Source organism: Manis pentadactyla, chromosome 14, assembly GCF_030020395.1.
Source record: "Manis pentadactyla isolate mManPen7 chromosome 14, mManPen7.hap1, whole genome shotgun sequence".
NCBI classification, from domain to species: Eukaryota; Metazoa; Chordata; class Mammalia; order Pholidota; family Manidae; genus Manis; species Manis pentadactyla.
In genome coordinates, this window is record NC_080032.1 from 15,572,338 (window position 1) to 15,589,639 (window position 17,302).

The window sequence follows — 17,302 nt, forward strand, 5'->3', positions numbered from 1 at the left end:
CCTTTGTGGCATCTACTCCCTTTTTTGCTTAAATTCATTTGGGGCCAGTAATATGCTTTGTTGAGAACCAGGCTTTATAAAATGAAGAAATTAGCTGCAGTGACATTGTGTGGTTGGTATTCATGAGTTGTAACTCGGTATCAAGTTCATTATTGAAACAAAGCCCCCACTTGCCTGAAGCCCTATGCTCTGTGTCTAGCTGGAAAGAAAGCCTCCCTTTTCTTTGTTAAAGCAGAAAAGCAAACCTTCAGGAAATGGCGATTGATGCTGAAAATCCCCCAACACACCATCTTAACCGAAACAGCATGAATTGTGGTCCTGGCATTTACAAGCTGGAGACACCCTCATGCTCTTCTGCCTTTGGTTTAAAACATTACGTGGGCCACTTTGTTATCAATCTTACCTAACGATCTATTTACCTAAAGTGCACAATTACAGAACAGGTTCCCATTACAATCCAGGGCAGACGAAAGACTGTTAATGAAACCGCTGGTCTGCGGGATTGGATGGCTTAGCGATCGGTCTGAAAGGCTGCCGTCCCTGGCGTCCGAGTGGCCAGGCTGCCTGAGGTTTTTCTTTTTCTGGTTTTTAAGCAGATGAAAGTGTACAATAAGTGAAGAAGCTAAAAGGAAGCATACGAAGAGCTAACAACTATTGTTAGGCATTAAGAGACCAGGGGAGGTGGTGCGGGGAGAGACAGACAGACAGACACACATACAGACCAACCTCTAAGGCACAGCTTCCAAACCTGCAGGGACGTAAACCTGGCTTTCTGGGGAGTTATGGTTTTTGATTTTCTCTGAATCAGAGGGCTGAATCAGACCTCTGACTAACATCCCACCCCTTCCTTAAAGCCCCTACCAAAGATTAAATTAAGGTCCTTTGGGTATCAGAAGTGGCTATCATCCTTCCCAGGCAGACCAGGAACAACACAGTCTGGCTTCCTTCTAAGTCAGTTTGTAGTAGGACCATGTTCCAATATCAAAAAGAAGAAAGGGACACTTTGTTTTATGAGTACCCATGAGATGGCTGTGTCTGATGTGACTTCTGTGGGCAGTGGGGCACCCCTCCCAACCCCCCCGCAGAACACTCCTCTAACTTCTGATGAGCTCAGAAAGGCTTTGAGGTCAAGCAAGACGCTGGCTGTAGGACTGTGGTCTGGAACTGAGTTTGGGGATTTGAGAATGAAGCCAGGTCTCCATCCCAGAAAACACGAGCAGCTCTGGGCATTGTGCACGAGGAAAAAAATAGGACTTTGGAACCAGGCTTGCCTCGTTTTGAGTCTTGGCTTGTCCATCACACAGATCACTTTTTATCTCTGGGTCTCAGTTTTGTTATCTGTAAAATGGAGGTGAGAACTCCTGTTGTCGAAAGGCCTCAAGATAGTGTTTGTACATCACCGGGTGCTCCGTGAACCCTCAGTAATGGTAAGACAATGGGACAGACTAACGGGTTGGATAGGATAGTATAGACAGAGGGGCATCAGACTCCAAATGAAAGTGAGAAAGGCCACCTTGAAGGGATCTCCAGGGTGGCTTAGGGGAATGGGTCCCTTGATTCATATCCACTTTGAAACAGAAAAATAGAGAGTGGAAAGGAAGAAAGAGAAGTGATTTATTCGACAATAGCTGCTGAGATGCTTTGCACCCTGACCACAAAGGAGGAGGATGCTTCATCTTTCGCTTCAAGCTGAATGACGGAGAGGCCTCCGTGGGATTGCTCAAGAGCTTAAAATGTGACCCCTGCAGCTGGGGGACTGGTGGGCTGGCCTCTGACACCCTTCCAGGAGGCCCAGAGGACAGAGGCAGGCTAGGGAGGGCCCCTGGGGCAGGGTGGAGAGATTGAGCCTGTGCTGGGCTGGGAAGTGGGGCTTGTCTTCAGTGGTGTGTCAGGGATGTGTGTCACCTGGGGGCCACATGCACCACCCAAGGAAGGAATATCAGTCTGGGGTTCCATTCCCACCAGGGGCCTGGGAGACCCCAGTGCCTGGAGCCTGGGTGGGCCGACTACTAGCAAACCAGAATCTGAGGGGTGTGCCAGCTGACAGACTGTGTGTAGAGAGTTGCAGTCAATTGGAAGTCAGCAGTAGAGAACTTCCAAAGTGCCTAGCGGAGAAAGAGCCAGCTGTAGACATCTGCTGGGCCCACAGAGAATAGCGGTATCTTTAGGCCGTTCCAGTAAGAACCTTCCCATGCCTTCTGTTTTCCCTTCCAGCCGACACAATCAGGAAACTGAGATTTGGGGGTACCCCATGGGTAAAGGAACAGACATACTTCCCACATCCCTCCCCTGTGGCAGGCGGCCTGCATGAAGCCATCCCTAACAGACCCAAGACGGGGCTCACTCATCTCCTTTAGAGAAGGTCGAAGTGTTGTTTAATGTATTATGATCTTGAATCAATGCTTTTAACTTCTGAATCATGACTCGTCTTGTAGACTTAAAGAGACTGCAGCAGACCCAAGGACCAGCAGAAAAGGCCCTGGATACATTGTTTTTATGCAGGGGCTAAAGAAAAGCTTCCTCCACTGAGAATAGTTGAGGGGAGCAGGAAGAGGCAAAAATAACCGCCCGTTTGGATTAGATCCCAGGCTCCAGTCAATGGGCAGGTTACTTAGGTGACGCTGACGTTACAGAAGGAGGAGGGAGGCTTTGTGAGGCTTCTGGCAGTGGGCTGGAGTGGACTGCGGTCCCCCGAAAGCTTGTCAGTTGCTGACTTCAGGGGCTTCTGGGGTGAGTGGAGTGTCCTGGAAATACCTACTAGACTTTGACCTTCCTGGGTGAGGACAAGGCAGAAGCAAAAAGCCTACGGGATACAGTCAGTATTTTCTCCACCCCCACAAAGCCCCTCGCACTAAGTGGTTTTCCTTCTTTATGCTCTTCTTTTGTGAGTGAGGACATGTTTTCCCTCAACTCACCCACCCCCAGAAAAAGTCAGACTTGCTTTGTTAAGTAATATGCAATGGTTTAGAATGGGGACTTTGCAATTTGATCCAACCTGGGTTTGAATGCCAGATGGTCCTCTAACTAGCCGTGGGGCTCTGGACAAGCTATTTAACCTCTCTTAGCCTCAATTTCCTTGCCTGCAAAATGGGGTTAATAGCACCTACCTTTTAGCACCGTAGAGTGAGTGGAATTGGGTAATTCACAGGGCTTGGTGCGGCACATGGTGCTTAGAAAGTACTCAACAAATACTATCAGTTATTTCTATTAGCATCACCATGACTATGTAATGTGCATTTATTTAATTCTAGAACACTGACATCATGTTTAACCTTATGAAGGGGACAAAAGCGTCCCTAGGATTTTGCTCTCTATAGGATAACCTTGAGAGATTGATGATTCATGAGGACATAGATATTTTTCTCAATACCATTCTTTCTTTCACCAAAAGAAACATGTTGACATTATGCACAACAGAACATGAGTGTGGTCGTACATAAAGCACCAAAAGAAGGTGGAAACAGAACATGAGTGTGGTCGTACATAAAGCACCAAAAGAAGGTGGAAGAATATTAATAGTAAGTCAATCTCAGTTATTATTCTGGATCCAGTCTTCATGAACATTATCTTGATTCTTCCCAGGATTTAATGACAGTGAGAAAACAGCCTCAAAGAGGGGAAGCAAGTAGCCTAAGGTCACAGAGCAGGCAAGGAACAGCAGAACCAGGGCTCACACCCCGGCAGGATCAACAGAGCCGAGATGCTAAGTCAGTCAGCTCTGACATCAGTCTGTCTGGTCAGCCAAGGAGACTCAAGAATTGTCGTTTATTGAGACAATGTAGGTCCAAGCCCTGGAGCTACAGGAAAAGGGGACCAGGAGGTTGTATATTTTTTTGTTGGTTTGACGCACGGACGGAAACGGTGAGGAGTCTAACTGGGGGTAAAATCATCCAGGCTGCTACTGTAGTTCCCGTGGACCCTGCAGGATGCTCCCCGACTCCCACCGTTTTCCCACCCACTAGGAGGATGCCAGATTCATGCTCCCTCAAATTCTCTGGTGCCTATCAACAAGGCTTGCTTCTTGAGTTTTGAAAGGCCTCTTTTAAAAGGTCTAAAAATATCAAAGCAGCAGTTTGATTAATAGAGGAAGGGATCAGCTAATAAGCAATACAGGTGACAGTCATGTGCTAATTGCCTTTTGGGCATTTTCTTCAAGGGCTCTTGGAAACGCAACATTTTAGTCATGTTACCCTTTCGGCTGCCTTTTCCTGAATGCATAAAAAATGATCAGCATGAGAGTCATCATCTCTGGAAATGTCAGTATTTAAATGTTTTAATGCTTGATATTTGGGAACCAGCAGCTTCAGTCCCTAAATGGAAACAGGAAGAGATAGCATTTAATGAGCACTTACTATGTGCCAGGGACTCTTCTCAGCATTAACTCTATGTTCCTGCCAATAATCCTATAAAACAGGAACTGATATTATTTCCATATGTGGGAGAAGGCAACTGAGGTAGAGAGTAACTTGTCCCAGGCCACACACAGCACATATTAGGATGGCATCCACACTTATGGATGTGCTGGGGATATATTTATGAATAAAACATTTATGGCCCTTGTCCAGAGGCAATTTACAGTTACCTGAGTGCTGTGTTGCCTCACTAGGTACATGGACTTACCCTTGGTCCTGCAAATAGAGACTAGAGAATATTGAACTTTCTGCCTCGGGCCAGGCACTGTGCTAGACTCTGGGGACAGAATCATGAGCAGGCGTGGTCCTTTCCCTCAAGGAGCTCCAAGTCTAGAGGTGGGTTTGGACAAATAAACAGGCAATTATGATGCAGGGATTTTTGTGGTAGAAAATAAAAAATTCAGTGGGACAGAGTTTGGATTCACTCGGAATCCACTGAACTAGATATTTACCCAAATTATTCAACCCAAGTAAGCTGCTGACAATTACCAACATCTCAGGTACATCCCATCCCACCCCCACAGAACCTAATTCCTCATTAGTTGGGCCTGGCTTCCTATCTGTTTTTATCTAGCAGGTCTTGGCAATGTACTGACCCAGCATCAAAATATGCCTTTCTTAGAAATGTGACTTTAATTAGAAATGGCTTATAAAAATCTTCACTGAAATGAGCATTATTTAGGAAGATGAGTTTAAATCACATGCAGGGTTCCCTCCACTCCTTCCTTAGCTGTGCTTCTCTTCCAGGAGAGCTCACCAGCACATTTTACCAAGAGCTCGAGACAATGCAAAAGTCCTTGTCTGTGGTGTAGTCACATTCTTGTTTGTGTTGCCCACAGGTAAAATTGGCACTTTCCTTTCCCTGCCAGCGACTTTTGGATATACTCTTTAAAAATTGCACCAAGAGATGCCCCTTTGGGAGAGATACCTGCCTATGGCCCCTTCTCATTGCAGTCAACCAGGCTGATCTTAAAAGCACAGGCTCTCTCTAGTCAGTCCTGGATTCAAATCCTAACTCCAACACCTACTCATCTGGTGTCTCTGGGCAAGTTGCAAAACTTTGCCAAGCCTCAGTTTTCTTCTCTCTACAAATAGGGGTAATGATAGCACCTGCCCCACAGGATTGAGAAGTTAATTTTAACAATATATGCAAAGCACCTGATATACAATAGAGGCTCAATAAGTGGTAGCCATTATTTGCTCTCTAGAGTCACGTGGCAAGGAGAAAGCCCCAGAATTGCCAGGTTAGATTTCCTGCAGATGAATGAAGAACCCAGAGAGGTTAAGTGATTTGTCCAAGGTCATACAGCCAGGCAGCGAAGAGGTCTGGGATCAGAACTTAGCCTGCTAATTCTAGGCGAAGGCCATGCCTGCTCCAGCACCATTCAGATGGGAACATCTGGCCAGGGAAAACCAGAAAAAGAGAGAAATTGGGGGAGGAGGGGTATTCTGGAAGGAGGAAGAAGGTGGAGGGCATGGCATATTCAAAAACCAGTTAGTTTGGTTTCTGAGTAGGAACCATGTAATTTGAGATGAAGCTGAAAAGTTGGCAAGACCAGATCATGCAGAGCCTTTTAAATCTTATTAAGGATATTAATCTTCATTTAGTGGGGCAATGGAGGGCCATTTAATTGTTTTAACCAGGGGAATGATGATATCATCCTTGCATTGAAAGAGAATAGGCTGGAAGAAGGTCAGACTGAAGGTAACGAGGGCAGTTGGGGGCTGGTGGGGTAGTCCAGGCTAGAGGTTGTGGGGGAGAGGTCAAAGATGCAGCTTGGGTTTCTGCCTGAGCAGTTGGTACACGATGGCATCATTTATTTAAGTGGGCACTGTTTCACCATCAGATAAGCATTCAACCGTGGAAAGGCATTCAGGACTTTGTCCTCTACCGCCCTGGTTTCTCAATCAGGGATGATTTTGCCTCCTAGGGAACATTTGGCAAAAATCGGAACGCAATTTTAGTTGTCACCACTCGGGGGCGCTACTGACATCTGCTTGTATAGAGGCCAGGACTAGTTTTGTATCCTACAAGGCACAGGACAGCCAACAGCCCCAATTGTCAATACAGCCAAGGCTGAGAGACCCTGTTGTGCTGAAACTCAAAGCCTTGAAAGATCTAGCGCATTAGACCTGTCTGGTTATTGACAACTTTGGTGAGAATTCATGGAGCAAAGTCCTCCCTAATTTGACAACGCCCCCTGGATAGAAACTTGGGGAACTGTGTACAGAGAGGGAGAGTATAGAAAGATTTATCTACCGGAGTTCTGTGGGAGAGCATTTTGTCAGACAGGGTACCAGGAAAGAACTTGTTCCTTGGGGGAGAAGGGTAATATGTTTCCACCCCAACTCTGATGCATTTTCTTATTTTCTAAGTTATAGCTTTGGCTCAGTGTCTTACACCACCCTGTCTATAGCCGATGTTTAAGATTCAGGTCAGATGGCTTCTCTGCACATTTCTTCTCATGACAGGACTTGTTTCTATCTCCAAGCTCCTGTGTATTTCTGCCTTTCTTTTTGGTACTCTGATTTGATTTGTGGTTATTCATGAATTTGCTCACCAACAGAATAGTGGGTTTCCTGATGGAAGACCCCAGATCCCATTCATCTCAGTGCCCCCGAAACATCTGTAATGGTAGGTGTTTAATAGACACCTTCAGAAGGTGACCCGACCACGTCCCGGGCTACAACAGGGCATTGTTTGCTGTCCTTTCTGCCACGGAGGTGCAGCCCACTAGCGACCCCTGGATGCCCCACACAACACTGAGCCCATCCCAGAAGCCATCTTCGCTGGATAATCTTCCCACAGAAACCCGGAAACCCCAAGGCACTTCCAGGCTTGCCAGCAGATCGCCAGACGTGGCTAATTTTCAGGTTATTAAATAAAACTACTGATTGCATAAATTTCAATTTAGGCAGAAAGACATTAGATCAAAACTGAGCCCCACAAGAAATTTTCTCAGCAGTTTGAAAACAGGAATTTAAAAGGGAAAATGCCACCATCACATGGTAGAAGGTATGCCATTACTGACAATTAGGATTTTGAATTTAGCTGTCAAAAAGATCTCTGAGAAAAGTATGTTGATTTATTCAATCCAAGAAAGGTTTAATTGGCTTCTGTCAGATTTTATGTAAGTGCTGCTTGCCACGAAACCCCACACGGATTCTGCAGCTTTCAAATTTAACGGCTGACGGACGGCTGAGTCTTTGGAGGCTGTGGGAATGCCAAAGGGGGTCATGAGTAGCAATCTTCCCACAGCTGTGCAAAGACTAGTCTCACCAGCTTTTCTTCAAGTCCCCCTTCCCCCAAATGGTGCAACCAGGGGTCATAAGAATAAAGGTAGCATGCATTTCACTATAACTGCTCTCTTGTCATGTTATTCCCTACAAGTGTATGTTTCAGAGTTTCCAGAAGGTTATTCCATGTGACTATCTGTATTCACTTCCTTATGCCCAACACCTAGCATCATGCTTGGCATATACTTGGAGCCCAGTGAATATTAGCTGGATTGAATGAATGAAGATTTTCACTGGGGGCCTCTCCTCTTCCCCAGGCCCCCACAGCCCTCTGCTGGACACTGCTCTGTTTTTAAAACTACCACTGTGGATAAGGGCCCTTGAGTCCTAGGCAGGTGTTGTATAGGGCAGGGTATGTCTCTCTTGTTTAGATTGATCTCTATCAGTGTGTGGGCTTGGAATCTCCAATGTCTGAGCTTTTGTGAAACCGTTTGTGCCAGTCACTGCTGGTCTGTCAAGCCAATACCTTCACCTCTCTCTTGCCCCTGTTTTCCACACTCATGTTAGAAACATGTTTTTCCAACCATTCTTGCAGTTACAAAAGGCAGGTGACACTGTTCTGGCAAATGAGATGTAAGAGGAAATATGCTGGAAAGGTTCCTCAAAAGCCTTTTCTTGCCTTATAAAAGTGACAAACATAACTCTTATTTTCCACTTTTCACTCTTTCTGCTGAAGTAAGGCTGTGATGCCTGGAGCTGGGGCAGTGATTCTGTGACCATGAGGGAAAAGGAGCTACTTATCGTGACATTAGCAAGCTCTTGAACCAAAGCCAGCAGACTTCATTCACCTCCAGACTTCTTATATGTGAAAAATTGATTCATATTTGCTAAGTCACTGCTTTTCAGTTTTTCCTGGGGACTACCAAAAGATGCTGACCATCAGCTTCGAGGAGCTGTCACACATGCTGGCCACTGACCTCCTGGTGTAGATTCTTACTGGCCAGGCAGGCCCAGCCCACCCCTGAGCATGGCAGGCCCATGGCGTGGGCTGCACCGGGGTCTTAAACCTGGAGAGAATGGGGAGCTGGGCTTGACAGTCCAAACTCCAGGGGAGGGAGAAGGGGTGGGCCCCACTCATTCTCCTAGTGCACCTCGGCCTTGCCTTCCAAGGAGCCAGGCCAAGCTGGCCCATCTGTATGGGGTCTGGCCCAGCTGTGGGGCCCTGTGGGTGGACACACCAGTTCTGTGTTAAGTAAAAGGAAAAAAGATCTTTTTTTTTGTTTTACTTGCAGCCAAAAATGATGCTGATTGATTCCCAGGGGTTTCTTTTTTCTGACTTCCTTCTGGTTCTTCATGGGATTCAAGCATCAACAGTGGGCCTGGGCTGAGAGTTAAATCCAAGGGACTCCAACCATGCTCAGGCTTCCCTTTTCTACAGCTAAGGTTTTTAGCTGGGTCAAGCATTTCTGCCATCAGGATGGACTTCCCACCTCGTCCTTCATGTAAATATACTCTCACACCAGTTCTAAAAAATATGCCTAGACCTGCTTCTTCCCTTCTACCCTGAAGCTGGGACTTGGCCTCACTAATGATGGACCCCACTCTGTCTTTACAGTTAATACTCAGCTTCCTCCAGACCTTATATCTGGGCTGATCACATCTTCCAAATGGTGGTGGTGGCTCGCATGTCCAGTCCAAGGGACAGGAGCACAAGTGGTAATAATAACCACCACCATCAGTTATTAGGGGTCAACTATGTACCAAGAATTGTGCTGGATATTTCACACCCATTATTTGATGTAATCCTCCTGAAACATCTGCACAGTAGACCCTATTATTATTCAACCCATTTTGCAGAACCCCGTATCAGAGAGGGTCAAAGAGGAGATCTGAGCCCACCTTTGTCTAGCTTTAGCTTCTGCCTAGTCACTAAGCTTGTATCCCATTCACAAGCCTCTTTGATGTTTCATCTACGCCCCCTGCTCACCCTCACCTCCCCATGCTGAGCAGCTGCCTCTTCGCAGATGAGACAAAGAGCTTGCTTCATTTAGTCCAGCATTAAGAAAGTGCCTGTCCTCTTCCCGTGTCAGGAGGAAATGAACACGCGCCTTCTCTGCATCCTGATTTATCATGGAGGGGAGCCACCTGTCACCCGGGTCTGCAATTAGACCCTGCAAGACTCACCAAGACAAGCATTACCAGTCCAAAGCGTCAGGGCAGAAAGAAACAAAACAAAACAAAACAATTTGAATTCTGCAATCGTCTCCTGCAGGAACAATGGAATCAGAAGAATCCCTTGGAGGGAGAAAGGACTCACTACTATTTTCCTGGCCTAAGTCATGAGTGCTAAAAAAAAAAATGAAGGTGCAGCTGTCTGGGATTCTTCAGAATTGTATCTCAAGTGGTCATTAGAGCTTTTATTTTACCTTTTTCAGGGTAATCAGTGATTCAGTGCAGGGGGCGTGGTCTGTGTGATGATGAGAGGCCGGAGACAGCGCTCAGCCCTCTTGCAACAAAGACCAATGACTCACCACTTACCTCTTCAGGCTGCCATTTCTCTTGTGGACAAGGAGGAAAATCATTTCGTGTTTGCAGTGGGAACGTCTTATGCTGGAGGTCAGCTTGCTGGGAGAAATCTTTCTAAACTATGTTGGGTCTCCTTTCCTGATTCCAGGCAGCCCTACTGGGTGTGCAGTGGGCTGGACCTTTGAGACTCTGCACACCTCCAAACTCACCCCAGGGGTGGGGGGAAGAGATGCTCACACCAAAGTTCTCCATACCTGGGATCCTGCCTAATTTGCCCCCTTCTTCCCAAACTTGCCAACTCCCCTCTTAGCAGAGAACTAGACCCTGGGGCTCTTCCAGCCTCAGTCTACCCAGGTGCAAAAGGGGGTTAATACCAACACTTCTACCATGGAGCTGATAAAAAGATTAAGCACCAAAGTCATAATGGCTAACATTTCATAGTATTTACTCTGTGCCAGGCTCTGTTCTAAGAGCTTTATCCATATTAACTAATCTTGACCTCCACAATGCCCTCTGAGAGAGGATCATTTTTATTCATCTATTTCATCTATTCCAGCGTACATATTTTCTTTCCATATTTTAACATCTCTTTAATAGGGGCACATCTTATAATTGAAATCAGGTTATAATTTAATCAGTAGAGGTTTTCTTAGTGGCTCAAGAAATTCATGATGCATCTTGAAATGGAAGACGTCTTAGGTTAGATAAAAAACTGATGTGTCCATTTCACAGATGAGGAAACTGAGGTGCAGAGAAGAACAGTTGCTTAAAGCCACACAACCTGGTAAGTAGCAGAGTTGGGCTTTGAACCCACGTAGTTTGCTGAAGAATCTGCTCTTTTAATCATTATGCTGGGATATGAGCAGAGTGCCCAGCATGATGCTTGGCTGTCTTAGGATCTGCCCACTTAAGAAAGCTTCTTTTCTCTCTGGATTTTTCATGACAACAAGGTGGAAACTTCAGGCACCAAGAGATGGAGCTTGTATAAGAAAATGCACAGCCTTCTCATTTTTGCAAAATGCCATTTCTGCATTTCCATTCTAGAACATGGAGGGGTGTGTGTGCTACATGCCCCCTCTTTTTTTCAGCCTTTTCCAAGGAAGGAAATGGGGGTCCATGGTAACTACCCATGCCCTGCTCCCTCCCTCTCACACAGCTAATCCCATTAGACTTCTCTTTTGCTACCTTGGGAAGCAAAGGGAAAAGGAGCTCCCTAAAAGATCAGGGAGCCCAACATAAGGGTGAGCAAAAGGCTCCTTCAGCAAAAGGCATCCACGCAGAGGGTCTGCATATATTATTCATGCTAAAAACGGAGACACGAAAATGCTATGCAAGGCAGGGTGCCACTGTAACAGTAGTTATGGTGTAACTGCTTCCATCTCTGTGGAAAGGAAAGTGGCTGGCGGCCAGGGTTTCAGGACCCTTTCCCGCAGGTGTCACCCACTGCACTAGTGCGTGGTGGGCTCACAGGAAGTGGTATTGCCATGCAGCCCAGTGTGGCCTCACCTTCTTCCTCTGAGAAGCCAGAACCTCCCATGGATCACTTCCCATTGGACACCTACCTGGCTGTCTGACATTTATTATTCTCTTTTATGTTTGTCCCCTTCCCTCCAAACAAACCTGAAAACTATATGAAACCAGTGATTGTGCCTTACACCCTTTTTGTGTCCCCCCAGGGACATGCTAACTTCTGTCCCTGCCTGATCAGCATGAGGCAGGGTGAGCTGGAACTCTGGAGCCAGACAGATGGGAATTCCAATCTGTTCCTTGCTGCCCAGTGTCCCTGAATAAGGGACCTGTCCTCGCTGGGCCTTGGTGTTGCCAACTGTTGCCACTCCTATCTTGAAGTATTGTAGATGGTTCTGAAATATCTAGCTCAGAACCTGGAATGGTGAATGCTCAGCTATCATCATTGCTATTATCACCACTGAAAATAGTATTGGTTTGGTTTGTACCAGAAGTTGATCTTAAAATCTGTACATATTTTCGTGTGGCTTGTTGCTTTCTAATTAGCCTGGTTTAGGTTAATCAATGCTGGATGGTAGCTCAAAAAGGTTGAAATTTCTGAGGGTTATTACACGTGGGCCAGGGACCCCCTTGGGTCTTCATTACTTCTGAAAAAGTAGGCTGCGGGCAGCACAACTTCAGGGAGGCTTTAATGCCTGAGATCTTAGTTTATCCAATTGTTCTCTGGAAGCTTTCTTCCCTTCTCTTATCTCCCTGAGTCCACCAGCCCCCTCCCCACAAATCTGACACACACACACAGAGTCTGAGTTAGCTATCCTCTGCATTCCCATGACACCAAATAATACTTTTCCAGGACATCATTGATCACTGTACATTACAATTATCTGTTTATCTCTTTCACTCCCCATCCCAAACATACACACTACAGACTGTAAAATATTTAAAGGCCAGTCTCATTTATTACAAGAGCAAATGGTTAGCCCATAGCAAGTTCAACAAATGTTTGCTAAATGAATGAAATAACAATATAACAAAAATCGAGGAAGTGCTGTGTGTTAGGAATGGTTCTAGGAGCTTTGGGCATATCATTTAATGCTCACAGAGATCCCAGGAGGCAGCACCATGATATCCCCATTTTACGGATGGTAACACCAAAGCAGAGATGTGCTGCAACTTGCCTAAGGTCATGCGGCTGCTCAGGGGCAGATCCAGGGTTCCAACCCAGGCTATGTGGGCCTGCTGCTCATGTTCTCACACTCACCTCTGCTTCTGAAACATCCATCTCAGTCCTCATTCTTTTCTTCCCTTTCTCCCCTGCTGCTATGCAGGGAGCTCAGTCCCAAAGGGGGCTACTCTGTATGGAACCCATTTCTGGGCAGTATTTTGAAATGAAAGGAGGCAAGTGAAGATTGCATCTTGCACAGTGAGCTCACTAACAGGGCTGAGCAATGACAGGGGCCATAAAGTTGTGCTAATCCTTAGAAAATAGAAGCTCAGGAACCCTTTGGACCACCCGGTAAGCATGGGTGAGTTTTAAGCTCGCTTTTGTGTACCGACTTCCCTGGGACCTTCCTTCCTGGGGCAGGACTCTGAGCCATAAGATTTGCCACTGTGGGTGGATCACTATGGGCAGGTGTCGCCTTGACTCTCTCTCCCACCGTTCACCTGACTTGGCTGATCAGTGGTGCTACAGAGATCTGTGGATAACTAAAACAAAGACACACTTAACAAAGACATAATCAGCCTACCCAGTTACGATTAGTTAAAACAAAAATGCTTGACTCCACTCATTAAATACATACCAAAGATTTTTCTGTGCTTTCAGATCAACAACGGTATTTCATGTCACATATACACATCATCATGTGTTCACATCCTGCTAAACAATTGCCATGTCTTACGTCACTTAGTCTTCACATTGTTTCTGCCTAGCTGATGTTCCTGTTCTCACTTCAAGGACATGAGGAAACAAAGGCTTAGGGATGCTAAGCAACTTGTCTAATGTCAATAGCTAGTGAATAGCAAAGTCAGCCTTCAAAACCAAAAGTTTAACAGTGCAGTCTCTCAGTGAGAGAGAGGATGTGCACGTACCCTGAGCCCAGTGGATCGCTAAAAATAATTTCTGCGACGGCAAACCTACAATTCATCTTAATTTTTTTCTGATGTTCTACAGTGTCACTGCCGATTTATTCCATCATTTTGGAATTACTAGCTAATAGGATGGCCGGGCTCACCGTTCTGGCTGGCGTTTTCATTCTTTATGAGAAACCAACCAGTTATAGCAACAGGGATGTGTCTGGACAATTTAATTACACCATGACTCTTCTTCCTTTCCCTGGCCCTTCTTGGCCTGGAGGCTAATTCTTATTTCATTTGGTCTTGAAAACATGACAGGTTTCAGCAGAGAGGGAAGCCTTACCTGGATTAGATGTTCTGAGCCATAAAAGGGCCAAAGGGCTCTGGAATTGGGGGAACTCTGCATCTTCTTGGTGGCTGGTACCTTGGTCATTTTGGAAATCCTTCAGGCTTAGCTTGTGCCCCGCAAGGGAATGGTTTTTCTGGAATCTTCTGCTTCAGCAACCACTGGTGCGAGGGGCTCCAGCAATTTCTCCCTGACTCACAAGTGCACACCCAATTACACACAGTCCAAAGAGGTTTCTGACCCAGGAGTAAAGGGAAAGCAAGTCACTTGGGTTTCTCACAAACAGGATAAGGAAGTCCAGATGGCAAGCCTGAAATTATTCACTTTTTAGAAAGTTCCAAACTTTTATGAGCTCCCGATTCTTTGAAAGGGGGTGTATTTCTCTCCTATAAACAAAAATATGAATTAAAAAAATAAAACTCCACTGACAAACTCTGAAGGGGGCCCAAGAAGGGGCCCCCAGATCACCATCCTAAGGCGCCGCAGCCTGCGGCTCAGGTTCCCATTGCTAGGAGGAGGCGGCCGCTAAAGGCGAGGCGGGGGCGACTCGGTTGCCTGGCAACGAGACGCCATGGAGGACTTTCTTATTGGCTGGGATTGGTGGAGGCGGGGTCACGAGCTCCCACGAGCCGCGGGGATGACATCCGGGAATAGGCGGTTGGCCGGGGAACCACATTCTCCAAACTGGTTTCTTCTCTCAGGCCTGAGGATCTTGGCCCTTTTCTGTCCTCCTAAGTACAACGCCTTCCTTCCAAACTCCGCTCTGCCCTATCACTAACCTACTAGTGCCTTGATTTGGGTAGCCCCGTGTGTGCCTTTAGACCCACAATTATCTTAACCCGAGATACCTTTTTCCACTTGACAAACTCCTACTCATCCTGCCAAGCCCCCTTGTACACACACACACACACACACACACACACACACACACACACGTGTATACGTATATATATGTATATATGTGTATGACATTTATTGAGTGCTTAGACTGTGCTAGACACTGAAGTATTTTCCATATAATAACTCATATAGCATGGTTTCAAGGAATATGTTTTATTACTCTATTTTACAGACTAGGAAACTGAGGCGTAGAGAGATTGAATGACATGCTTAAGGTCACACAGAAAGTGCCTGAGCTGCCATTCAAAGCCAAACCTGAGGCTGTAACCACCTAACACATGACCAAGCCTAAGATGCCTAACTTGGCTGAGCCTTGGATTGCATATCTTTAAAATGGCGAAAATAACTTTACTGGGGGTTGTCAGGGATTAAAACAGATAATGTACATAAAGGCTGAGCATGGGAGGAATCCTAGTTAAATGGCAACTATTATAATTATTTCTTGACAACCCATCCCCAGGAAGAATTAGTCATTTTTACAGTGCAGTGTTCATTCCACAGCAGATATTAATACTAACTAATATTTATTGATCATTTGCTCTGTGCCAGGTGCTCTACTAAGCACTTTACATACATTAATTTATTTAATCCTTCCAATAACCCTATGGGGCAGCTTCCCAGCTTGTAAAAGATTTATCACACATGTTCTGATTTGCATGCTTTATCCTTGGCATTATTTCATACTGGATCAATCTGACTCACTTGCTCTCTAAATCTTGAGCTACCGAGGATCATGATGTCATCTCAGCCACCCACTGACCTCACTTTCTCTTTAGAAGGCATCTGCTGCCAGATGACCCTCCCCCAGAATATCAAATGCCTAGCCACACAGCTCTACATGCTGATGCTTGGAAGTCAGTATTTTTTCACCAATGTCTGAAGACTGAGTCTGACCTTCTTTCAGAGGAAGTTTGGGTCTTCCTGCCTCTTTTGTGGGCAGTATTAAGCAATCAGTAAGTGCTTTCAGAAGGATGCAGATAAACTGAATGATGTTCAGAAGATGGGGCTGGAAATGAGAGAGGATGAGAAAAGAAGACAGCATGGGAAATGTTCAGCCCTGAGCAGAACAGACAAAAGGCTGTCTTTGTATGGCTTCCTGGGACAGGCTTTACAAAGAAGGGCTGAACAAGTTCTCTATGAGCCCAGAAAATAGGAAGAGGTTTAGGTTCAATGTAAGGAAATACACAGCAGAGCATTGTTTTAAAAGGCCTGAGCTCTGGAGTCAGACTGACTTGGCCACTGAGCAACCTCAATGAGAATTGCATAGGACAACAGCAAAAACCAAATGGATAATCCACGAGAAACACAAGGCCTAGCAAAAAGGAAATGCTCAGTAAAGTTTAGCTCTTATTTCTTCTGTTACTAATACCCACCTCTCAGAGTCACGTGAGAACTGGAAGCAGAAAGGGATCTGGAATCGCAAAGATCTGTGTTCAAATCTTGGCTCTGCCATTTACTGGTAGTGCGGTGTTTGTCAAGACACCTTACCTCTCTGAGCCTCATTTTCACCATGTATGCCAATAGTGGTAGTTATGCCCATTTCATACGGCTGGGAGGACTAAGTGAAATGACAATGCATGGAGTTCAAAGCCTTCTCTTTCTCGTTTCTGTTCGTGCAGAGGCATATTCTGTGGGGAGAGTATAAGCTCCCAGCACTTGAGGTGTTCCACCAAGTAAGGTCAAGTTCTGAGGTACTGGGGGTTAAGACTTCAGCATATGAATTTAGGAGTACACAAATCAACCCCTAACACTGAGCCACCTCAAACAAAGAGCTCATGCAAGGTAGGATAGAGGTCACTGTGTTTCCCTCAAAAATTAAAAACATCCCTATCCTCTTCTGTGAATTTTCAGCAGCACCCTGAGGTGCCTCAGTGCATAGTTTGGGAACCATAAAGATATAGGCCCATTTTCTGTCTATGAGCTGAGCAGCCTGGAGGTACAAGAAGTTAACACCCACAGGCATGGACAAAAAGTAATGACTAAGGGGAGTTGGTGGTTAAGCCCTCACCTCCTCACCCCTTGGGTAGAACATCTCTGGAGCAGACTGTGTGCCCCTAGAGGTCCCCTCCAGGGCTGACTTGGGCAACCCCATTGCCTGTTGCAGTTGCCTGCCCAACTGATGACCCCACATTGGCTGCTTCCCCTTTTCCCTGTTTCACTTTCTCACTCCCCTCTGGCACTGCCTGGATGACCTCCCAAATAGACCCCTTAAATCCAAACTCTTGTTCCAGGTCTGCTGCTGGGGAACCCAACCTAAGTCGGCACTGACTGCAAGAACCAGGGAGGTGGATCCTGAGTGGGGCCCTCTCCCTCATCCTGTTGCACGGACTGGCTCCCT

At 46.0% G+C, this 17,302-nt stretch overlaps 1 protein-coding gene across 4 annotated transcripts in view; it reads right to left on the reverse strand.

Annotated features, from left to right (window-relative positions):
- CCDC60 (coiled-coil domain containing 60) overlaps positions 1–14,577 on the reverse strand; it is a 150,495-nt gene extending 135,918 nt beyond the window's left edge. For all 4 annotated transcript variants that reach the window (XM_057491457.1, XM_057491456.1, XM_057491455.1 and 1 more), the window contains exon 1: positions 14,062–14,577. Coding sequence is in view for 1 of the 4 variants with exons in the window: in XM_036929488.2 (XP_036785383.2) it covers positions 14,062–14,151 (90 nt within the window). In the remaining 3 variants the exon portion in view is untranslated. The remainder of the gene's footprint in view (positions 1–14,061) is intronic.
- Between the last annotated feature and the right edge of the window lie 2,725 nt (positions 14,578–17,302).